Here is a 26,082-nt window from a genome sequence, read left to right as displayed (position 1 = left end):
CAGCTTTAGTTACTACTTGCTATTGTACTCAAAATGTTGCCACTTGGAATTTAATTTGCGACAATTTGAAGTTTAGTGAATAACCTCACTTCAGTGCCTGAAAATTCACAATCTGGGGAATAATCATAACAGTGATGGTTTGAAAAAAATGATGGTAGAAAAATCTAGACAAATCCAGCACTTTCAATGTTTATATTTTTTTATAAATTGGATGAAATTATCTGGCTCTACATGGCTCTAAAATTCTCCCATAGATTATATTAAAATGTATTATCAATAAGAAACAGTGTTGAATTTGATTAAGACTATTCTATCATGCATGATGTATCGTAGATTGTATTGTCGGGACAGTGTTTGTACACAAATGATTTGGGTACAAAGCGGGTAGTACTTTGTTACACAATGCAACCTCTAAGAGATCAAGCTTGCTGGTGTGACACATTGAGTCTAGAACAGAGTGTCAAGAAGTTAAGTCCATGTGAACCTTCCTTCATCCTCTAATCCCACAGAAGCCTTTTCAGTAAGCTTCTTCAGAAATATATTTATAAGTCACTCTTACTATTCCCTCCCACCACACAGGATTCCTCAGCTAATAGGATTTTAGGTAGCCCTACCAACCTCAGCTTCCTCAAGGATTGGAGGTCAGAACTATATAAGAGAGAGGGACACAGGTCATAAGGACCTTGCTGTAGTCGGGGAGTACAAGAGAAGCATACGCAACTGAACTCAAGCAAAAAGTGTGTCAAGGTTTGTATCAATAAATACATATTTGTTTATATTCCCATCTTTGTATATGTATGTACTTGCTTCCAAGGGTATAAAAATGTACTTAGAGGGTGCCAATAGATTTCAATGCTGTACACTCGGGAAGTAAATATATATGTGATTTGTGTAAACAAAGGGATATTAGGACTCTTGCTTCACTTATACCGGTTTATACAGCATTAATGAGTTTATATTTAATAAATACATTTATTGGGGAATTGTACGTATGAAATGGCCCACCAAGCTATTGGTAAATTACAGTAAGAAAATGAGCAGTTATCGCGGTTGATTTTAGATACAAATTACTATATATTTTCTTAAAACTGGTGGAGATGTAAAATAACAGATGCCATTTGTATCTTGTCATACCTTTTTATTGGACAAAAAGAATTTTGGAATGTCAAGCTTTCGGGAGATTCCCCCTTTATCAACTCTATAGAGAAATGCTTAGACTTGAGAAAAGAAGGATCACCTAAAAGCTTGCCATTCCAAAATGTTGTTAGTCCAATAAAAAAGGTATTACACTATATGAATTTCATCTATTATTTTACATCTGCATCAGTGGACTAATACGGCTACAATCTCTACTCTAAAACCAACGTAATATTTGAAAAATATAAACATAGATTGTTACTGAAAATAAGAACCAGTCATCTAGTCTATCCATTATGATTTCTGTTTCTTTGTTACTTTCTTATACTACAAAATATTTAACATGTTAGTGAGATTATTCTGTTCTATGGCTAGAGGCAATATGTCTCCCTTTTCTAATATGGAAGAGCAACTAAAATGCTGAATATTTGAGTCCTGTTCAGGTTGAGTGGGGGCCTTCCAGAGAAATTGTGATAAGGTAGGCATAAAAGAAGATGGATAGAGCTATTTCTTTTAAAACTGATTAATAGTTTTGATTAGTCTACATGAGAAAATCGTGGAATTAGATATCAAGTGAACAAAAAAATAGGCAGCAAACATTACGTCAAAAAGGTGTAAGTTGTTTTGGTGGAACGCTTTGTGAATTATTCTAATGTGCTAACACTTTGTACAAATTTGTATAAATACCTTCTTAATGTGCCAATCTTTTAAAGTCACCTAACAAACATTATGTGTACACTATTAGAAGGGATACATTGTATATTGGAGTCACATGCATTGCATATTTGTAGCTTAAAGGGTTACTAGAAGTATCATAACCCCTACAGCCCACTGTAATGGTTATGACATTAGGAGAATCCTGCTCACGTTCCCTGGTAATGGGACAAACCTGGATACCTCCTGGTGCTCAGCCTTATGTCGTGCCAGGTATCATTCATCCAGCATCTGCTGAGCTGCAGAAGTTGGATGTCAATTCATTGGCTGAAAGCGCCAGCATAGCTGTCAGCCAATGAATAACCCTATGTGCATGGAATATGTACAGAATTGACATTAGCCAGCCTAGAACTCTATATCTCTAGTCGTTAGCCTAAATATCTCCATATGTGTAGTCTTTCATGCTGAATCGCTGCAAAAACAGATTCCAAGTACTGTGACCACTTCAAAACACTGAAGTGGTCATGGTGCTTGGAGTAGGTCTTTAAGCAGACCAAGAGATTAGTGGTCATTATGTAACTTTATACAAAATGAAATATTGTATTCCTTACTTTGCCTATTATAATTTATGACTTAGATGTGTTAGAGCGTGAAACCCAAATTATTCATTTCTATAGAAAAAAAAAGCAAGGGTAGATTGTTTTGCTTGGAATGTGACTGTTGATGTGTCCAGATTATCCAAATAGTTATAAGCAAGACGTACTGGCATGACCGTTTTTCATTTGATCTGGGTCCATAATCTGCAATACCTTGCGTCGTTAACACTATTACGTAGTTCTGCATTTAGACTAAAGAGATTTGATTGCCTAATTGACAGCTGGTTGCTTTTATGTAATTTGCTGTCTTAATGTGAAAGCCTCGTCTCAGTCCTATCTTAATAAAATATTCTGATCCATATGCTGGTTCTTGACTTTCCAAACCTCAAGATTCTGTTCTTTTTAACATTGTTTATATTTTGTAGTTGCCTTGAAGAAAGAAATATGATAATCTAAATCCCAATTTACTGTGCCACATTGAGAACAAATATTGAAAATGCCATTTGATGTAAAGTTGGCTTTTTAATTTCAACACTGCTTTGGACCTAGTATCCTTTAACCCCTTAAGGACACATGACACGTGTGACATGTCACAATTCCCTTTTATTCCAGAAGTTTGGTCCTTAAGGGGTTAAATATTCCACTTCTAAATTATACCACATATTATCACGACTTTAAAATATATGCATTATCTCAAATGAAGACATATTTCCAAACCAATATTGTTCTGGAATATAACATGGGCAAAATATTTATTTAGTTAATTTTCTCACAACTATAATATACTGCATTCTCTATCAAGCTTCTTAACTTCCTAATCATCTAAACTTGTACACACAAACTTGTGCTCCTCATAATCATCCTTCTCTGTGACCTTTAAAAGATATTGCATGCAGCATTGACAGGGCTACCATCAGAAATTTTGGGTCCTCTTGCAGCTCAAAGCTTAAGCCCCTGGGGCAGGCCCTGGAGTATGCCCACAGGGCTTGCCCTGTGTCCGCCCACAGGGATGCAGTTTATGTGTGTGTGTAAGGGATGCAGTGTGTACGTAGTGGATTTAATGTGTGTATAGTGGATGCAGTGTGTGTAAGGGATACAGTGTGAGTGTAGAGTAGATGTAGTGTCTGTATATACTGGACACAGTGCTTGTGTGTTTAGGGCATGAATCAGGTATGTGTAAGGAATGCACTGTGTGTAGTGCATACAGTGTATGTATGTGTAAGGGATACAGTGTGTGTGTAAAGTGGATGCAGTGTGTGTTTGTGTAAGGGATACGTTTGTGTGTGTAAAGTTAATTCAGTGTGTGTATGGAATGCAGTGTGAGTACAGTAAGTGCAGTGTGTTTGTGTGTGTATAGTGGAGTGTGTGTAAGGGATACAGTGTTGTATGTGTGCATGTGAACTTGTGGGATTGGATAGGGGCTATGAGCCGTGGGGGGCAAGAGAGGAGATTTTTTAAAATTACTATTTAAGGTTATTCCTCCCTCCCAGTGTGAGGGGACACTACATTTACTGCTGTGTGGTGTTACTCTATAGCCTTCAGCTTAAACCTGCATCATTTAAAAAATATATGATCATACATCACATAAGCCTGCCACAACATCAATGTACCCCATTCTTGGCAGGTCCTACTCTAGCAACCTAATGCCTGCTTTTATAAGATTAATCCACTTGCTTGGGAATGGGGTACATTGCTGTTGTGGCACGCGTATGCAATGTATGATCATATACTGTAACTAAACACCCATTAATTTGAGGGGAAATTAGGTGTTTTAAAATAAAACTGTTACATTTTGTGAAACTTGAAATTGCTGTTTAGTGTATAACTATAATTAAATATATATATTTATTTGGGAGTCCAGGCCAACTCCTTGGTTTTGCACCTCTCCCTGTCACAGGTGCCTTATTTCAGAGCCCTATTTAACTTTGCACTGCAGGGAGTCCCAGATAAAAGAATTATTCCAAGTAAGTGGATTAATCTCATAAGAGCAGGCATTCGATTCCTAGCGTAGGACCTGACAAGAATGGGCAGTGTGACCAGATCAACCATGTTTACATGGACACTTATAAGTGTCTCATATTTATGAAAACACATGAAAATGGTTGGCCTGCCCTGTATATTCTGCATTATTGCCAACTGCCTAATTGCTTAATTGCAGGATTCTTCATTGCCTAATTGCTTAATCTGATATATCTTCTTCTGAATTCTACTTACTACAGAGCTACCCTTTTCATGTGCTGCCCATCAAAATGTGATATGTGATATGTCCCAGAAAACATGGTGGATCTGGCCACCCTGAGGATGGGGTACATTGACATTGTGGCAGGCTTATGCAATGCATAATCATATACTGTAACTAAACCCCCATTATTTTTTGCCTAGGTGAGGTGTTTTTAAATAAAACTATTACAATCTGTGAGACTTGAAATTGCTGTTTAGTGAATGAACAAGTGCACTGGATCTTGTATGTTGTATGAATTGGCCTCGGCAGCACCCTTAGTATGCATGTTTAGATGAGTGCAGTCCTCTTATATTAGTGTGTGTGTATATATTGTGACCGAAAGCAAGGAATTGTGCTGGAGGGAATCTATATACCTCCCCAGATTTTGCAAGGATCCTACTTTGTGTAATTAGCCCCAGGGAAATGTGTTATGTTATAATGAATGTTGCACTTTAAATATGTGTATATTTGGGCCCTGGGGTGGAGTACTTGGAGAGTAGGGTGGGCCAGTGCTCCACTCCACATTTTGGAAGTTGCTTGTAACCTACAGGTGAGAAGTCCAGTTCCAGAGTTTGAATCCTAATTTAACTCACCTGAAAAGGATTGTCAATTACCAGTGCTATTAAGTACTCCCCTGCCAAGGAAGGAGGGAGATTGTGTTTGGTTTCTGTGAGTGGAAACAGAGAGCTGAAAACCTGAAACAGTAAGGTTGTTATGTTGGGAAATGGACAAGCCATCCAACCCAGTTAGCTGATTATTTTGTTTAGTTAGTGCTCAGAAGAGCAAGGCTTTTGTTTTGTATATTTTTGTTACCTTTATACCTTACTGTGCATTTATTTTGGAGCCACAATAAAAGAGCAAGTCAATTTACCTCATCCAGCGTGTGAAGTGTCTCTAAAGCCTGAAAAGACTGTGTGTAACACCCCAATCCCAGGACAAGGTACCAAGGGAAAGGAGTACTTTTGTCACAATATATATATATATATATATAGACAAGAGCACCCTTGGTATTTTCACCGTATATTTAATGTAACCATCACTTCGACCCTCCTGGATCTTTATCAAGATCATATATATATATATATATATATATATATATATATATATATATATATATATATACATATAAGGATGCCAGGGTAGGGAGGTATGGTTTAGAAACCATCATAGTTTTGAAGGGCTTGACTGTACAGGTTACTGTTGTTTTTTGTAATATTTAGACTTTCTTCTTCATGTTGCATTAGCAACCACATTATATTCTCACAGCTATCTGAAAATGGATGTTTACTGCTCTTGGTATCTTGATTTCCCCCCAGTATTTACACGTGCAAATACCCTAGGGAAAGGGTGCTCAAAAGGTAGATCCCCAGATGTTTTATAATACAGCTTTCACGATGCTTTGTTGTTCTAAATCAGGGGTGCCCAGAAGGTAGATCCCAGATGTTTCAAACTACAGCTTCCATGATGCTTTGTCATTCTAAAGGCATGAAAAGCGTCATGGGAGTTATAGTTCTACAACATCTGGGGATCTACCTCTTGGGCACCCCTGCCCTAGGCTCTTAGCTGCAACAGTCAAGAGAAAGAATACTATTGGTAGGTACACATATATTTTTTGTACCTTTTGAATGATGCAACTGATCACCCCCAGATCTGGACCATCATTTTAAAATTCTTGACTGCAAAAGTCTGCTACTCAGAAGCTGCTGCATGTGCCGTGAAATCATCAGGACTCTGTCAGTCTTAAAGGGACACTACTCCACTGGCCGAATTTAAAAAATTAAAATCACTGTTTATTAAACCCTAATTAAAACATGCATGTTTTTAATTATGCATTTTGTCATTGGGGTGTATCTAAAAACAGCTTGCAAAATCTTCAGATCTCTTGTCTGAATCCTTTGCAAGCCCTCCCTTCCCCAAGCCAGACTTTCTGTGGCTGTCCAATCACAGACTTCCAACTGTAGCTCAATGAGAAGCCATTTCAAGGCATCCACTCTGAGCAATGTTCTGACTATAGCTCCAGTGAGCTTATCGACCAGGAAGAAACCGAACCGGCTGTCTGATTGACAGCCACGGGGGCGTAACATGGTGAATTAATAAAAGTGACAATTTCTATGGAAATCTGCAATTTTGTTTTTAAATGAAAAAAAAACAACACACTCTTCACATAAAGCACTTCAGCAAAATAAAGTGCTTTAGGGGTCTGGAGTGTCCCTTTAATGCTTCTCTTTGACAGCTTTGATGTATTATTTGAAGATAATTACCTGGTAATAGTTAATTTTCCATTGATAAGTAGTTTTGCCCTTTTACAGTATGGTTGCTCACAGTGATGATATGTATTTTTTTAGAGGGATTAATACATTTGTACATTTTGAAAACACAGGGAGAGCAGAACTTAATTTACGGATATACTGCCCTTTACTGCCCTCTCTGTACTTTCCCACAGAGTCATTCTTTCACAGATCACAATCATTATCAAACGCCTAGAGAATATCACTCCGAGTTAAGGTTTCATTAGCACCTGCTGTGCTCTGTGCCTGGCTATTCCTCTTCATTTCTCTCCAATCAAATAATAAAGCAGTTTTACTTTGAGGTTCCCGTCTCTGTATGTCAGTGTGAGGTCTATAAACAGGGAACATTTCTCTCTCAAGCTTCTCATACCTTGCAACACATTAGAAGTAATACCACTGAGACCCTGGTGGTTTCTTTCTGCTGCCTGCCATGTATATAATATAACGTTATATGCTTACTTACAGTTATCTCTGCCGTGTAGTGATGTCCCGAACAGTTCGCCGGGAACCATTCGCCGGCGAACATAGCGTGTTCGCAGTCGCAAACACACGCGATGTTCGGTCCACCCCCTATTCGTCATGGAGGTGGGAAGGTCTGGGAGGGAGGGTCTGCTGCTGTTTGGCTGGAATGTGTCTGCTGACTGTAAGGGACAGGGTCAAAGTTTACTCAATGATGACGAATAGGGGGCGGACCGAACATCGCGCGTGTTCGTGACGAACTGTTCGGGACATCACTACTGCCGTGTAACATTCCGGTACTTTAACAGCTAGTTGTAATGGGCTGTGGGTGACACTTTTAGTATCTGAAAAGATTATAGTATTCAAACTTAAGAATCAAGCAAACATAATTTTAATGCTGCAATACACAATATATAACAATATACGTAGAATTATTTGTGGATTGCTTGCAGCTTCTAGCTGGTTGCTTGTGTGACAAATTCTTAAAATAATGTTCGTTGAGAGTACAAAGCAAGAATTGGAAATACACATTTAACTAAAAATCTCAGGCACAGTTTTTGGCTGGGTCAAGCAAGATTGATGACCTGGTTCCATTTTCAAAATTGAACATGGTTAATACTTAAAGGACCACTCTAGTGCCAGGAAAGCATACTCGTTTTCCTGGCACTAGAGTGCCCTGAGGGTGCCCCCACCCTCAGGGACCCCCTCCCGCCCGGCTCTGGAAAGGGGAAAAGGGTTAAAACTTACCTTTTTCCAGCGCTGGGGGGGGAGCTCTCCTCCTCCTCTCCACCTCCGTTCCTCACCGTCGGCTGAATGCGCACGCGCGGCAAGAGCTGCGCGCGCATTCAGCCGGTCACATAGGAAAGCATTCATAATGCTTTCCTATGGACGCTTGCGTGCTCTCACTGTGATTTTCACAGTGAGAATCACGCAAGCGCCTCTAGCGGCTGTCAGTGAGACAGCCACTAGAGGATTAGGGGGAAGGCTTAACTAATTGATAACCATAGCAGTTTCTCTGAAACTGCTATGTTTATAAAACAATTAGTTAACCCTAGCTGGACCTGGCACCCAGACCACTTCATTAAGCTGAAGTGGTCTGGGTGCCTAGAGTGGTCCTTTAATATTACTTTCCTAGTTTTGTGATGTGTTAGGCTTTTTATCTGTCCTCCCCATCAATGTTGTTTAGTCTATTTTCTCCCTCTGAATAGCAATTCTATATTCAAGGTACCCCAAACATGTGTACATTTTATGCACATATGTGACCATGTTATCTCTTCATCTAACGCGCATTCTCTTTTCTCAATGCTCCCATCACAGGGCAGAATTATGACACCTTGCCTTAACTTTAAAGTGTTACTCCATCCCTTTTTAAGGTTCCACTTACCTGGAATTCAGTGCTGGACGAAACTCTTGGTGCTACCTTCCATGCCCTATCCGACATCAGACAAGGCCTTGTGCAGTCCATTCAAATGATTCTCATAGAGAAGCGTTTGATTTGAACAGTTTTATCGGCTCAGAGCACATACAAGCAATCTGATCTGATGAGGGTAGGGGGAGAGGTAGTGGAGAGGGAGATTGGTAGGAAGGGTGGGAAATTTAATTTTAAAAACCCTCAAAAAACACAATTTTGAGGGGATAAGGAGGCAGGAGGGCTCAACTCAGGAAGGGTGAAGTTCAATACATCCATTGCCAAAATGCAGTGTGCCCTGACTACGGATTTTATGCACAGAATTGACATTAGGTACGTTTCAAGCAAAAACGCTGCACATACACATTCCAACCACCATGACCACTTCAAATCACTGAATTTGTCATAGTGGTTGGAGTAACCCTTTAACATTACACCTATCCTAACTTGCTTCCTTCACTGTGCTCAGAAATGATTTAGACATGATAAAGGGAGGAACTCCCGAAAGCTTGTCACTACAAAATTCTGTTCCAATAACATTTTTTATTAAAACATAATGTAATCTTCCTTCACTATTTTCCATTTATTGCTGGACTAACAAAGCAACTCAAATATCATGACCACATTTCTTTCTGTTATTCAGGGACATTTTAATTTAATTTAACAAGGTTAGCATTCAGCAACACCAAAGCTTTGTATTATCCTGACAATGATCTAACTGTGATACCATCTTTCCCTGAAAATAAGACCTATTAACTTTCCCAAACATAGATTAGCTTACTCGCGAATGGATTCCGGCGACTCTATGTTCGGGGAAACTTCACCAAACATAGATGAGCAAACTAGTGACTCGCGCCTAGGGCTTTTGTTCGGGGTAGGGCTTATATTACGAGCATCCCCCGAAAATAAGCTAGGGCTTATTTTAGGCACATGTCTTATTTTTAGGGAAACAGGATATTACTCATATAGTATCATGAAGCTAATGGGGCCAATCCTTTGTCCTTCTGAATCAGAAACTGAAAAAAAAAAATGCACGTATCCTCAGTCTTTCTCCTATAAACAGAAAGAGTGTTATTAAATATTTCCTCCTCTTTTGCAGATTTGAACAATCATCATGGCAGACGGTTCAAAGTAAGTTTAGACTAACGTTTTAGTATTTAATTAACTTCTAGAATAGTATTTACAAAAAATAGAATTTACTGTTTTGTAAATTTTTTCTTTACAATATATTTAATTAAACATGTAATTACTATTATAACTTCCTAAATCAATCAAGCAAGAATTCTTCCACAAGAAAAAAACATGATAAAAACATTATCTTTTAGTTTTTAAAAATATTTTTTATCAAATTCATGTGTGTGCACAGACCATGTGAAAATATATGGTACATTTTTTGAAGTTAAGACAAATTAGTTGGAGATGTATTAACCATGTATTAATTTAACACAACACCAGTGGAGTTAGCAGAGTGGAGTGGAGTTAGCAGATTCCAACACTACTTGAAACTTAAAGGAACATTATAGAATAAGGAACACAAACATGTATTTCTGACCCTATAGTGTTAAAACCCCCATAGAGTGCCCCTGGTCCCGCTAAATATAGCAAATTCTGACTTTTAAACCTGTTTGCCGCTGCTGGCTCTGCCCCTGACCTACCTGCTTCTCTGGCATCACCAGAAGTGTTGATCAAAAGCCAATCACAATGCTTTCCCATGGGATTGGCTGAGACTGTCAAGGAGGCAGATCAAAGGCAGAGCCAGCACAAGTCAAACACAGCCCTGGCCAATCAGCATCTGCTCATAGAGATACATTGAATCAATGCATCTCTATGACGAACATACAGTGTCTCCATGCAGAGGGTGGAGACACTGTGCAGCACTGCCTCAGGAAGCCATCTGAGGAGTGGCCAGTGAAGTTATCACTAGGCTATAATGTAAACACTGCATTTTCTCTGAAAATACAGTGTTTATTGCAAAAAGCCTGAAGGGAATGATCATATTCACCAGAATAAATACAATAAACTGTAGTTGTTCTTGTGACTATAGTGTCCCTTTAATGAAGAAAACACTCACTTCAAACAAAGAAGAGACTCCTCAATCCACTATTAGTAAAAAGCTAAAAAAAAAAATCATAATTTTATTAAAATAAATGACGTGGCTGGGGCAGACAAGGGGAGCTTTGGATCAATGCAATTTATGTCTGTATAGCGGATGCAACCTGTGTAATGTATACAGTGTATGTATGCGAATTTCCTGGATCAGCGCTGTGGTCTGTGGGCGGTAAGAGGGAAGCATTTTTTTTTACTATTTAAAGTTATTCCCCCGTCCCTGTTTCTTACCTGTAACTGTGTGTCCCAACAAATTCACCAAGGAACACCAATAGTTCAATATTTCCAAATTCTGTTCCAGTTGGAATAATGACAAAACCTACACCATCATGGGTTGGGAACCACTTACCTATAGTACATATACAGCTACCTTGTCTAACCGTGGCCTTTGAAATAGGTTGATTCATTTGTTCATTTGTTTTACAGAGTTTTTAAGAAGACCAGCTCTGACAGCAAGGTAGGTTGCGGCAGGAGACCGTCACCACACCATTACATAAACATTTAAGGCAGGTTCACAAGTGGTTTTTGGGGTGAATTTACAAAAGAGTGCCTAAGGGGTTATTAACCAGGACTTTGCAAAATTTAATGATAAGAAAAGTGTTGGAGATTTTTTTTTTCAGCTCGGCTGTGCTTGCCTACATTTTGCATTTCTCTGATTCATTGCAGGTTGTGGCAGGTAAGTAGTGAGCCTATGTGTAAATCCAAACTTCTCTTGGTGGAGGTTTGGGCAGTTAACTCTACTTTGTGCACTCCTTTTTGTACGTAGACCTCATTGCTTGAAGGGTCCTACTATTTGGCTGCCAAGTAAATTGAGCAATCCAGACTATTTTTGCCAAGTGCCTCCTCTTTCATTTAGATATATTGAGAAATTTGCTCAGAAAGTTCCCAGATGTATTTATGGGCTAACGACATACACATATAGAAACTATTTCACAACTCAACCTCCCCTCCCCAAATACTAACCTTCTGCAAAAAGACTGCTTGTAAGAAAGCCTCTCATATCCAGCACCGTAATACTAATAAATGTCATTACCTGTTCTAAGCTTGAGAAAAATCATGAATACTCCTGCCTAGCTGTTCTTTTTGATGTTTATGGGCCCACAGGCTGGTTGATTTGGTTTTTGATGAACAGTTTGCATTTATCAACACAGCTTTTTGGTCACAATTGGTGGCACAAACAGTGTAACTGGGAGATTGGGTCCCGTTGTTAATTTAGGGAATATATCACTGCATGAGCTTGGATTATTAAAGAAGGAAGACTCAGGAGAGAATAGAAAAACTCTCTGTGACTCATTTGAAATCAAAGTTGTCTTCCGATTAGCTGCTTGATGTTCCCCATTATCGGTCAGGACCCAGGTAAATTTCAATCTTTTCAGGGTTATTTACAAAAGCAGGAACTGTCGGAAATTCAGAGTGAATTTCAAATTATAGAACAAAATAGCTATAATGGACCAGTTATTTAATTCAGCTTTGTTTCCAGTTCTACTATATTGGCCTAAAATTTGGAATTCAAATTGAATTTACCTTGAATTCCTGACCGTTCTCACTTGGTGAATAATTCTGAAAATTAAACACCATAGAATATAGAAATAAAAATGGAAAGACACTGCAAATATAAATATCAATGTGTACCGTATATAAAAATTTTTAAAGATAACAGCAGCTCAAACAACACTTGTGAAAGGGCACTTACTTCCCTCAACAAAATTAAATTAAATAGTACATATTATGAGTGGAATACTTATAATTCCTAGTGGAGTGCTAATGTGCCAAAGGAGGTATCTTACCCTCTTGCAATATATCTTGCAGAGGGATCAAAGTAACAAAATATGGAAGATACAAAAACCAAAAGAACTATATATAGTGCAGATGGTATGTTATGTAACATACCATCTGCATTATATATTGTTATTTTGTATTTTACATATATTGCTACTTTGATCCCCTTGCAAGATATATTGCAAGAGGGTAAGATACCTCCTTTGGCACATTTGCGCTCCACTAGTAATTATTAGAAATAAAAATGCAATTATGGACAGGATTATTGGCTGAACCGTGAATTGTTGGGAATTCATCAGGAATTGAACATTTTGTGCTAAAATAATCAAAATGGAAAAATCCTTTTTTGACAAGTATCACCAAGCGCTTTCAAGATGTATTTTCTTATATAAGTGAATATGAGACAACATATATTTAATAATCTTATAGGACACACATCACAAGTCTGAAACCGTTATCAGTTTTTTTTAGATATCCAGTTTATGCAGATATTTAGAGTTTTTAACTGGTACAAAAAAAAACATCTTCTAGTAGGACAAATTAACAAATGCTTTCCCTGATCTAAAAAAGAAAAGTGTTAAAACCTCACTTTTGTTTATCAGAACTATAGCCAATCTCTTGTTTTCTGTTTCCCTAAGTTATCCATCTACCTTGCAAAACGAGACTATGTGGACCATGTTGAATTTGTGGAACCTGTAGGTAAGTAGGTCTAAGCCCTGAATGGCATAAATGCAACATTTTTACAATCATAACGTCAGTCTTTAACTAAACATGCCTCTTTTTATTTTATTACTGTAGAAGGAGTAATTCTGATTGATCCTGAATATCAGAAAGACAAAAAAGGTAATACGTAAACAGGTTTGAGGATTGCTAATATGTATATGACTGATTATTTCTGTATTAGAATAGAAAACCTAAACACATTAACACATTATTTGTACCCTAAACACATTAACACATTATTTTTTTAATTACAATACAGAGCTCAAGCTATAGTAAACCAGAGTTGTGCATTTTGATTTAGCTGAATTGTGGCCAATGAATGAAATGTTGATTTATTTATATATATATATATATATATATATATATATATATATATATATATATATATATATATATATGAGAGCAGAACACTGATTGGTCCATTTTCACACACTTTTGGTTCTCCTGGACGTTTCTCCAAATATTTTCCATGGTCGATACTCTGCCAAATCGAATGCTCAACGATCACATGGATAAGCATCGGACATCCCAGAAAAATAAATAATAATTTTGTGAAAAATTATTTAGTCAAACTGAAATGTCCTGCCGTGCACAAGTCTGTAAGAAACCACACAGAGTATAATGTATTGTACATTGTACCATTAATTTTCTGTACTACGGACAGCACTCAAGACAGGAAGTTGGGTAAACTAAGGAATACCAGTCACAATCAACATAACAATACTAAGACATAACAAAGGACATAATATGGGTTTTGTTTTACATGCACTTTTACAAATGTAATGATTTTTTATATAAGCAATACTTCTTGTTTACTGCTGTAACCATCATCAAAATAAATATATAAATGTTACAATCCAATGGAGGAAGCAAGAGGTGGGTCTCTGAGATAGATATTAGAAGGAAGTTTGCAGGAGACCAGGAACTATCACATACTTCGTTGGAAGTGGTCAGGTTTACACAATTCTTCACCCACTTTTAGTGCTGAGACAGACAATGAATTATTGAGCTTATGGAGTTGGGGACAAATATAAAAAGTCTTCTTCTACATAATGTATGAAAGTAAAATAACTGAGCAAAGTTTATGATGTGCATAACAATGTGCATTAATGAACAATATATACTGAGGATCCAGGTACATTTATACATCTTTGTCGAATATACAAAGCCTGTATGCGCACATATACAAAATAAACCAATGAGTTGTTACTGTTCCATTATCTTTCTGATTCCAAAGCCATTTTGCAGACTTTTAACTAAGCATTGTGATCAATTGGACAATGTAGTAGGTTAGAATATGTGACAAGCAATGTATTATTTTCAATGTCTCCTATTAATTTTATTGTTCCCAACCTAATTTCATATTTTTTCCCATTTGTTCTCCGTCTATACTATTTCTTCTCTAGTTTTTGTGACATTGACCTGTGCTTTTCGCTATGGTCGGGATGACATGGAACTCATTGGTTTGAGCTTCAGGAAGGATTTGTACGTTCTGTCCTGTCAAGTATACCCACTTCGTCCAGAAGATCAAAAGCCTCTCAGCCCCCTTCAAGAAAAACTTAAAGCAAAGCTAGGAGTGAACTCCTTCCCCTTCAGTTTTAATGTGAGAAATTAACATATTGATTGGGAATTGAAAAGGTTAGATTTATTGGATGAGGTTATCAATCATACATTCTTTGTTTTATAGATTGCCAAGAATTTACCATGTTCTGTGACGCTACAACCAGGGGCAGAAGATTCTGGGAAGGTGAGAAAGTTTATCATTGAAAATAAGTACAGGTACTGGTACAGAATACAGTGTGAGATTGATAGAAAAGAGGACAATGGGCAGGAATATGCACTTCCAGACCTTCTGATGCTGGTGCTTAATTAGATAATTTTAAAGAGGCAAGAAGACAAGTTTGAACAACAAACCAAGTTCAGGGATCCAGAAATCAAAATATTTAAAAGAGAAGGAAGGCCAAAACGAAAACTACTTATACTATGTCTATATATAAGGACACTGAAATAGACCTCAATAGTGTAAAAAATAAAATAAAAGGCGTGTGGTTGTCAACAAAAGCATGAAGTTATTAATTAGAAGTTATTAATATAACAATAATCAAATTATATGATGTCAAAACGAGTTTCCATCCCTAGAGGTATATAAATCAATCTCACTCCCCCTAGTCTATTAGCAGACCCTCATAACATATGTTTATATTGTTATATATTGTTTTTTTGTTGTTTTTTTATTGAATGCTCTGTAAGCTAATAGAAGGTCTTTTATGTTCACTAGCAATTTGACACCTCAAGATATCTAGAAGTTAAATGACAGAATGCCACTCCAAGTTTTTTTGGGTTGACAGAGACATTGTTTATTTATGAGATTGGTAAATGTCAGAAGATCTATAATTCATGTTGTGATTTGGTATATTTATCAATCATACATAAATGTAAATTGAATATGCAGAAACAGTATATCAATTGTCAAATAATTTACATTCAGTGAATCACCACTGTTGGCAACAAATATCCTATAATGCTCTTAGTCTTAATTAAATAAAAGAGGTAAATTGTTAAATAGGGTGACAACAAATGATTATATAAATGTTTGATTGCCATATAAAAAATGTACATAATAATTCGTAATTATTTTTGTGTTTTAACAAACATATGTTCTTAATTAATTTCCTGTAGTTCCCACTTCTTGCATTCTAACTGGCGATATTTGTCTTCCAGGCCTGTGGGGTGGACTATGAGGTGAAAGGATTCTGGGCAGACAATGTGGAGGAGAAAGTCCACAAAAGGTAGGTAAAATATTTCTTAGCAAAATGACTTTCAAAGTGATGCTATCTCTAGTTCTTTGGTTAGTAGTAATGGTGCAAGGATTCATTGATGCATCCTCACTGTTAAAGAACCAGTTTAGACACCATAGCAACTTCATCAAAATGATGTTGTTATGGTGCCAGGGGATCTCTGGTGCTGGCTCACCTTTAGGAGTTATACCATTCTCAAATCAGTAGAATACAATTATAACAAAATGTATTATTATCATCATCACAATAACAAGGGGTGTATGTTGACTTTTGACTATATTTTCAGAATAGTACAGATACAAACATATGAAAGATTAAGAAGCTATTTTGTATTTTTATAGATGAATAAAGGGAATAGATTAGAAAGAAATAAATCATTTAATGCATCGCATAAAACCCTAAGTCTAAAACTACTGCTAATCTCATCAGCAGACTATACAACTATCTTCCCCATAATGTTAAATTACAGTGATATCTAGATATTCTCAAATGGACAACTGTAAATTTGGTCAAATAAAGACTGCTTATTACAAATTCTACACATTTTCTAAAACAAAGCTTGGATTTGCTCCTTCTCCTGCAGGAATTCTGTAAGCCTCATTATTAGGAAGGTTCAATATGCTCCTGAGATCTCTGGACCGGCCCCAAAAGCAGATACCACACGTCAGTTCATGATGTCTGATCGACCATTGCAGCTGGAAGCCTCACTAGAAAAAGAGGTGCTGCCCTAACTCAAGAGCAATCTCAAATCATTCTAAATTCTCTTTTTATCTTCCTGACACTACACTATATGGGTCTTGTCATTTATCTTATTTTCCAAATCCAGCTTGTGTGTTTATGTGTATATGTTCTGTTGGCGCTTTAAAAATACCAGTTGTGTGTGTGTGTGTGTTCGTTCTCGTTCTCAAAGGTGGCCTTATGCAGAAACATACCCTAGAGAGGGGACGTCGTTCATATAGTGATCAACAATAAAACAAAATATTCTGTGTTAACAGGCGCTTAAAACAAAATTTAAAAAGTGCTCTTTAATACAGCCGCTCTCACACAAAACGTGGGACCTCTCCAGTCCTACTATAATCAAGATGCAAAAAACACTATTTCCACAACCAGTGTGTAGTAGTGAAGGTGTGTAGCGCTAAATAGTGTTTACTTACTCCCCCGATTACTTTAGGGGTGTAGATAGTCTTCTGGTAGCTAGGAAAAATTGTAGAAATATATGGTGTATTTCAATTTCTAAACGTGGTTATACACCTTATAATTAAGAAGCATTCACGTGGTTCAGAGCCTGTTTGGATTGGCTCTAATCACTCTCGCTTTGTGTCATTAAGGTGACACACACCTCTGAATCCAGATAGGGTGTATTCCTCAAAAAAAAGAGATAAGAACAGGGAGAACTCGCCCTGGTGTTGAAATCCTTATGGACACAGTGACAATAATATATATACACAAAGGTAAAGGTTGCTCCTCACCTGGTTGAGAGCCTGTAACCTGGCTCTAAGTGTGTGAATAGATGAGCTATTTTAGGGATAACTCACTCCCTCTTTAAGCAGGATGGAAGAAGCTCCAAATGTATGTGAATCAAATTAAAAGGCATTTATTGCATAAACAATTAAATAGGCGAAACGCGTTTTGGACTTACTAATGTATGTATTGGATTGATTTTAATTGTTTATGCAATAGATGCCTTTTAATTTGATAAGGTGTATAACCACGTTTATAAATTGAAATACACTATATATTTCTACAATTTTTCCTAGCTACCAGAAGACTATCTACACCCCTAAAGTAATCGGGGGAGTAAGTAAACACTATTTAGCGTTGTTCATATAGTATCTATATTACCATCATCTCATTGCACGACTCCTTTATTTTCGCTCTAGTTAATTTTACTCTAATCAGTCTCACCAAAATATCACTCTAGTTCAACAAGTCTTATCATGGTCTTCTTCCAGATATACTACCATGGGGAGCCAATCAATGTTAATGTGAAAATCAACAATACAACCAGCAAGATTGTGAAAAAGATCAAGATTACAGGTGTGTGAAAATTGTCAGTGCGTGGCATGTCCTTTTAGATGTCAGAGTACTTTTGTCAACTGTGCTTGCTCTGTGTGAAACTGCAGCAATAGGCAAGTAAGGATCAGCAGTAGTTGGTAAGGTAACAGTAGAGTCTGACCCAACATGGCTGCTCAGACAGATAAAGTACAATTTTCTAAAAAAGAAAATGAAGTTGAGAAAAAAGTCAATGCACATAATTAAAAAAATATATCATTAAGTTTCATAATAAAATGAGAAGTAAATATTTGATGACAGTTGTCCTTTAAGTAATTAAAGGATCACTATAGTGTCAGGAAAACAAAGCGGTTTTCCTGACACTATAGTGCCCTGAGGGTGCCCCCACCCTCAGGGTCCCCCTCCCATGGCGCTAAAGGGGTTAAAACCTCTTCAGTTACTCACCTTAATCCAGCGCCGGGCTCCCTCAGCGCTGGTGACCTCTTCTCCCCCGCCGACGTCTGCTCCCCTGTCTGACGTCAGCGGAGCCTAATGCGCATGCGCGGCAGTGCCACGAGCGCATTTGAAGTGTCCATAGGAAAGCATTTTTCAATGCTTTCCTATGGACGCTCTGTGTGATGGAGGCATATTTTGCCTCCAGCGTCGCAGGTTCGCCTCTAGTGGCTGTCCAGAAGACAGTCACTAGAGGTTGGATTAACCCTGCTATGTAAACATAGCAGTTTCTCTTAAACTGCTATGTTTGCATCTGAAGGGTTAAAACCTGAGGGACCTGGCACCCAGACCACTTCATTGAGCTGAAGTGGTCTGGGTGACTATAGTGTCCCTTTAAAGAAAATATCAACAGAGTACTCTGTGGTATACCTTGTAGTTTGTATATTGTTTACATGTGTCATATATGTCTTACAAACTATTTATTGCAAAAAAAGGTACTGAATTTTAGACTTATATTTTTGATGATTTACTCTACTGCAGGGACAGAATCACTGTGTACTCCAAAAAATATTGAGTAGGTTAGAGAATGTAGTGTGTGTGCATGCTGTTTCTGTCTATGATTCATGTTACAAATTGTTAACAAAATGTTTGTTACATATTATCACTATTTACATAAAATGTTTTCTCATGGCCTACATAGTGGAGCAAGTGACCGATGTTGTGCTTTATTCATTGGACAAGTACACCAAGACAGTATGCAGTGAAGAGATCAAGTAAGTGCACAAAACAGAAGATGATAGAATAAATGTGATGGAAATTGGGAGACTGAGAAACCAATTTTATCATATGTTAAAGCAACACTCCAAGCACCATAATTACTACAGCCAACTCAATTGGTTATGGTGGTAGGAGCACCTTGGTGCCCCAACGAGTGTAAATCGTCAAATTGTTTTAGAACAGTTTGACAACTTCACAGTGTGCGCAGGTCACCGCCGCTGCTTCCTCTGCCCCCAAAAGCTCTTGTATTGAGGGTAAAACCAATGGTGCATGGAGGCGCTCATAGACTGAGAGCACTCGCTGATGTTTTCAGTCAACGAGCTGGCCCTACCTTGTAGCGTTTAGTTCAGTGGAGATAACTGAAGCTCCCTGAAGGAGTCTTCAGCTCTAGACAAGGCTTTCTTAAATTATTAATATTATCATTTACATAGCGCCAAAATTCCACAGTGCTTTAGAATTAAATAATGGGGATATTTGGCAAGTCATTTACATACAAAAATGAACAAAGACAAGAGGTGAAGAAGGTCCTGCTATAACGAGCTTATAATGTATGCAAAAGCGGTAAAGTCACACAAGAGAAATAATAGTATGTCAGGGTGGAGGAAGGACTGATGGATAAATCCTTTGACTACTTACACTGGAGGGGAAATCAGGGTAGCAATGGAACCATAACCACTCATTAAGCTGCCTTATATGCTATTTTTCAATTCCAAACATACCCTACATTCACAAATACAGACTCTCTATACAAATTCATTGCTGAATTCCATTTTTTTCGTATTGCTCATGTATACCTAATTTAAAATGATTATTTTAATACATGACTTATGCATCACTATACTTTTTTGCATTAACAAAGTACAAACAAGTATACAATCTTATTAACTTCAATTCCACCCCAGCACACATCAACGCTCCATACAAATACACCCCTGTATTTACACATACAGTAACAAACCAAACAAATGCATTCTTGCGTTCATTGTAATCCGGCTCATATACACTGCTGCATTTACACCAACGTTCAACACAAAGGAACAAATTTACTAAATTCTGAATTATAGCAAATTAAACTCAGAATTACAAAATTTAGGCTCAAATATATGATCTCGTAAAATTCTCTAACTCAGCTACAGTCACTTGACCGTTTTCCCCCTTAATTTTGGAATTTGTACTACAATTTACTGCAATTCAGAACTAAGTGACTAAACCTACTTACACTACTTGCAAATAAACAAATTTTGAATAAACACAAATAGCTTTTTACACTTACTGACTTACTGTGATTATATACAAATAAATATATGCATTCATACTGGCAGTATATATATATATATATATATATATATATATATATATATATATATATATATGTAGTGAGAGATACAAAAAATAGCACATGCCTTGACGTGGACAAAATGCAACTGTTTTGTATACACAATGAAAGGTGCTCTGTGCAAAAAAAAAAAACACTTACAAAAACTATCCAGTAAATAATTGTTACAGCAGCTACTACACTGATGTGGGTATCTCTAAAAAAAATGCAACTGTGTTCAAAATGATTTTAAACACTCAGGTACAAACATGCCTTTATACACATACCTTCACACTATATACAAAAAAAGCAATGCACACTGTTATTTTGAAACATTTACTTAATTCTGCTACAAGGTGCTGAAGGACATCATTTTGCCTTAGAGTCCTGAAGGCTGTCAGTCCGTCCCTTTATAAGATTCTTCTTCATCCTTTCTCTGTCTCACTGCATCTGTTTCTTATATTGTTTCTATGTCTTTATGTTCCTAGTGATACAGTTGCAGCAAATTCAACATTATCCAGAACATACTCTGTGACTCCATTTTTAGCTGATAACCGGCAGAAGAGAGGCCTGGCCTTGGATGGCAAATTGAAGCATGGGGACACCAACTTGGCTTCATCCACAATGTAACTATGACACGTTTGTCAGTCCACTGTCCAGTATGCTACATCCTGTAAATGACATAATGCATTGACTGTAATATCCCTAATAAGCACTTAGTACCATGTGCATGTTTCTGAATAGTGTTCGGTATACTTTGTTAAAAAATGTTTTCTCGCAACCAGACAATACAAATAGCTGCATTTGCTTCTTGTTTTTTTATGCAAACAACTCAAAAAGGAAATAGTCATACTGAACTGATCAACCAAGGGATAGAAGCTATGGTCCATGAATATTCAGTACACAGTACTCTTTAATTTAGATATGAGATATATGCCTGCATATGTCTTGCAGTGAGTGATACAATGATATAAAGTTTATTTTGCTGGTGTTTTGGTATGTTATCATGGATTGAACTTGTGAGAACTATAAAATGATTTACATGAATATTGCTGCATGTGTTTTGTATTTACAGCCTGCGCCCAGGCATGGACAAGGAAGTGATGGGAATTTTGGTATCTTATAAAGTCCGAATTAATTTGATGGTGGCCAGAGGAGGGTATGTTATATTTCTAGTACAAACATATGCTGAGTATTCCAGTATGGAAAATTGTTTATTTCAGCTCGTGTTTAGGATATGTGAGCAAAAAGTACAGTAAATACATTGATGCACCACCACGGTCCCCATAAATCAGTTAATGGGTCTGGTACCTAAGGAAGAAAATGGGCCATAGTGATGGGAGATGTCTGCACTGACCTCATCTTAACATGCAAACACAATATAACAGGATATGTATCTTTGTGTGAAACCTAACTCTCCCTAAAACCTTTGCTGTGTTGATCAGAAAAGGATTAGGGTTTTTGGCTGCACTAGGCCAGTTAAGACTTTATGCCTCTTCAGCATAAATATTACCAGCATCTAATACATATACAACTGACATTCACCTTGCAATAGAATAACTCAGACAAACATAGACACATACAAACACATATTCTGTCATATATATTTATAGATACACAATCACACACGGTCATAACACACATAAGCACCCAACCATACACAGTCACATACATACCTAGGCACACACAAAAATATACATAGACAAACACAGTCACATATACATAGACACACACAGTCACACAAACAATTTTTTTCTTTATTGATTAAACCTGCCTCTCATACCCCTGCAGTTTACATTAGTTGGCACCGATGGTGAAGAGGAGAGGAGGCCAGAGTAATGGCAGACCCTGGTGTCTAGCAGTAAGGATGAAGGCACTCTTTCCTTCTTCCCCCTTGGTGGGTTGCACTGTTAACAAGCAGCGGATGCTGGCATATGACTTGCCTGATATGCACCTGCTCTAACTAAGCAGAGAGCAACAAGCAGCTGTTCCCCACGTCCCTGGTGGCAATTAATAGTCTGTACCCTGGAGGAGTATTTTTTTTTTTTTTTACTACACATTACATCTTCTGCAACTGGAACCAGGTAAAGGTAAGGCAATCACTGGGGCACAATGAGAAGAAAAAAAACACAAAGTAAAAGGGAACTAGGACCAATAATGGTAAACGTATACTGGGGAACTACAAAAATAATAAGAGAATTACTTGTTAACAGTATAACTAAACAGAGCAAAATGGAAACAGTAAAGCAAATACGAGAATAAAGAAAACAGGAGGTTTAAAAGATTTATTAGTTTTACACATATGTACTATGCCCACCCTATTTTCTGATGGCAGGTCTGTAAATACTTTGTGTTGATGTCACTAATAATTCCTATGTATATTTCCTTCTTTTCAGCATTCTGGGTGACCTAACATCAAGGTAATTTCCACATCTAATGACAATACAAACCTAACATGTTGTCATACTACACATGCACATACAAACACAAACTCCATATCATTCAAACCGCAATCAACCTACTGATATTTTCGTAAAACCTTTAAAACATTGTCTTTCTCTTTTTGCCTTCCAATTGCCATTACAGACATATAGTTGTTGTTCATTAATGAAAATCTGTTTCTTTATCTTAGTGACGTTTTTGTGGATCTTCCGCTTATATTGATGCATCCCAAACCATCTGAGAGTAAGTTTACCTGCAGAGATTAAAATATAGATTCTATTAAGCCACTAGTGCATGAGGCAATAAAATGCCTTATTTTTTTTCTCTATCCAGTGGCAGTTTAAAATACCGTATGTACATTTGTAATCTTCTGATAAGTATAGAGAAAAATTAGTCAAATTATTTATTATTTGACTTTTCAGTACGTAGGTGTCTCTGACTCCTGTCTCTCTCTGTTAATGTCTCTAGCTCTACCGATGATTTAGTTTAGTGAAATGCTTGTCGATTGTTAGAGCATCATTATCAATTAATTTAGTGAGCCTACCCATCATTTTCTACTACTGCAATCTTCCCGTTATCTGTCTAATTATGGAAGCTAGGATTTATAGCACAGTGAGTTGCTGAGGGTGATTTATTTTCAGTTATTGTACCATGCGTTTGCTTTTAGAGACCTTTTAAAGATCTGTGTGGCTCTCTCTCTAGCGTGAGCCATCTGGACTGACTTGGATTATAAGATAGACAGTGTGTATTTCTATAATAACAGGCTCATTTAACATCTAACATTTATGTTCATATAGGCGTGGCAGGTGTTTATTTGTTTTCCAAACTTGGAAAAAGGCTTCTCTCAGGTTGCTAATTAAAGGGCCTTTGTCACCCCAGACTTACCTTTCTTCAGTTGATCATCGATTCTTCTTTTCATTCTTTCTACTCTTTTTCTAGTAAAAAACATAGAGAAAGTAGGTACTACTTTCTGTTATGTATTTTTCTACAAACTGTGACAGAGGGCAGAGCTTAAGGCAAGCTTCACTTCATTTCCCAAGATTTGTCAAGTCCCATTTTCCCATAATACCCATCTGCCCATTCCATTCATCTTCTCTAATCTCACAATTCTCTGTCCTTCATGCATGGGACTTTAAAAAGTGAACATGAAGGTACACAATACATCACAGCCAGGATCAGGCACCCTGGGATTCCATGAAATATCCCAGTGGGACGCTTTTGTACTGTGTCGGTGTTGTTCTAATGTGCTAGGTCAGTTGCTCCTCAGCCTCCCCTAGCACAGAACTGTGTTGCTCTCCGCAGCAGTGTCACTAGGTTATGTCACCCCCCCTTCCCCTCCAATGGACCTCTTCCCATACCAGACCATATAAGACTGTTGGTGTCAACCCCTCTAATTGTGTCTTCTGGTGCGCTCTGCACATTCCACATCCCACCCAGTCACAACAGTGACTCAAGTTGTATTGGTGCTTAGAGTATCCTTTTCTAGTCTTGTCCTTTGCCCCCCTACAATCACAGTGTACACTTGAGCCTCCATTGAGAAGCTGGGCAAAGTAATTTGCACAGTCTCTGTCTTTAGTAGTTTGGCTACATCCAGTGACCATGCAAGGAAGGGGTGCGCTAGCATGGTTGGTCCCACTCTTGTCTGCAGTTCAGTAATTTTTGTATGTGACAGAGCAAAGTATTTGGAGTTTTATAACGATTGGTAGTATGAGTGTTTCTTTTATATTGACGTAGAATGTAACCAATTAACTGCCACTGTAATGCTTATCTTCAGATTTTTGAGAATGTGTTTTCATGGTGCGTATTTTCTTTTGCTCCCCCTAATCTCTCTCTCTGGTCACATGAAATCTACAGACATGACAAGGTAAGAGCAAATGACACAAAAAAATAGTTTTTTGGGGGTATTTCTGTATCGTGAGATATTGACCATATACTTGTTAAATTGAAGATAAATATTGATTATACCAAGCTTTGTTCATATGACAGTTAAACAGTTACTGTGTTTATATTACAGTTACATATTACAGTTAAAATATCCCTTTTCGAATTAACTCCCCAAATTCCTCTCCACCCAGTAATCACTATTTTTTTTTCCTCTTAATACAGTGCAGAGGATGTGGTAATTGAAGAATTCGCTCGCCACCAGCTGGAAGGAGGTGATGATGAAGAAGAGAAAGAGGAAACAGAAAGCTGAAGTGACCACAACACTAATCCATAAAAAATTAACAAATCATTCTCAAAAATACAGTAACAATTTTCACGCAATTTGTAATCTTTCAGTGTCAGTGGATACACTAGCATCCTACTCATCATTTCCATTTGTTTGAATCAGTGTCTGTGTTGTTGCATTACCTGTGATCCCAGTGAAATTGCCATATACTCCTAAATCAATAAAATACTCAAACATTTATGTGTTGAATCCCATCTTCTCAGGAGTACTGGCTATGGTGTGATTGAGAATTGTGAAAAATAAAAGTACATTATTCACACATCAATTTCATAATGAACAATACTTGATTTAGTTGAATTAGTCGATGGCAGGTCTTAAGACTTTATTAAGAGTGATTTCAGCTGCTACTAAAGTAAAATTACAAATGTTTAACATATTTCATAGCACTATACCTTTAGTGATAACTGCAAAGAAAACAACACACCGAAGCAAATATACAGATGGTGATTAGTGCAGAAAAAAAATAATGATAAAAATAAAAACTCATTAAATAAGTAAGCAGTAACATAGATCAGAATAATGCTTAATAATGCTTTCCTATGAAAAGCAAATGATTGGATGTGTGTCAGTTACCAATATGTCAAGACAAATATAAACGCACTCTTGGACTACCAAAAACCACGATATGGCAATGAAGATAGGTCACAAGCGCTTAATACAGGCCCCTGTGGCCTCTGATTGGTTTGTGTCACTTTTTTCGCCAA

The 26,082-nt window shown here is 37.3% G+C and overlaps 1 protein-coding gene across 1 annotated transcript; it reads left to right on the top strand.

Moving 5' to 3' along the window:
- Nucleotides 1–634: 634 nt before the first annotated feature.
- Nucleotides 635–25,556, top strand: ARR3 (arrestin 3). Its single transcript, XM_063432201.1, has 16 exons — nucleotides 635–747; nucleotides 9,863–9,894; nucleotides 11,296–11,326; nucleotides 13,287–13,347; nucleotides 13,447–13,491; nucleotides 14,778–14,974; nucleotides 15,059–15,118; nucleotides 16,093–16,160; nucleotides 16,753–16,888; nucleotides 18,122–18,206; nucleotides 19,315–19,387; nucleotides 21,195–21,332; nucleotides 21,782–21,865; nucleotides 23,103–23,126; nucleotides 23,339–23,395; nucleotides 25,255–25,556. Exons 2-16 carry the CDS (start codon nucleotides 9,878–9,880, stop codon nucleotides 25,340–25,342), a joined length of 1,164 nt encoding a protein of 387 aa, XP_063288271.1. The 5' UTR covers nucleotides 635–747; nucleotides 9,863–9,877; the 3' UTR covers nucleotides 25,343–25,556.
- Nucleotides 25,557–26,082: the final 526 nt, after the last annotated feature.

This window comes from Pelobates fuscus, chromosome 9 (assembly GCF_036172605.1).
Source record: "Pelobates fuscus isolate aPelFus1 chromosome 9, aPelFus1.pri, whole genome shotgun sequence".
Taxonomy (NCBI): domain Eukaryota; kingdom Metazoa; phylum Chordata; class Amphibia; order Anura; family Pelobatidae; genus Pelobates; species Pelobates fuscus.
The sequence above is the reverse complement of the archived record's forward strand: the minus strand, read 5'-3'. Positions and strand labels throughout refer to the sequence as shown.

Excerpts from the sequence above, each read along its gene's own strand:
- ARR3 (XM_063432201.1), top strand. Across the intron at positions 11,327-13,286 it reads AGACCAGCTCTGACAGCAAG|TTATCCATCTACCTTGCAAA; the intron begins GTAGGTTGCGGC and ends TGTTTCCCTAAG. Across the intron at positions 21,333-21,781 it reads AACTTGGCTTCATCCACAAT|CCTGCGCCCAGGCATGGACA; the intron begins GTAACTATGACA and ends TTGTATTTACAG.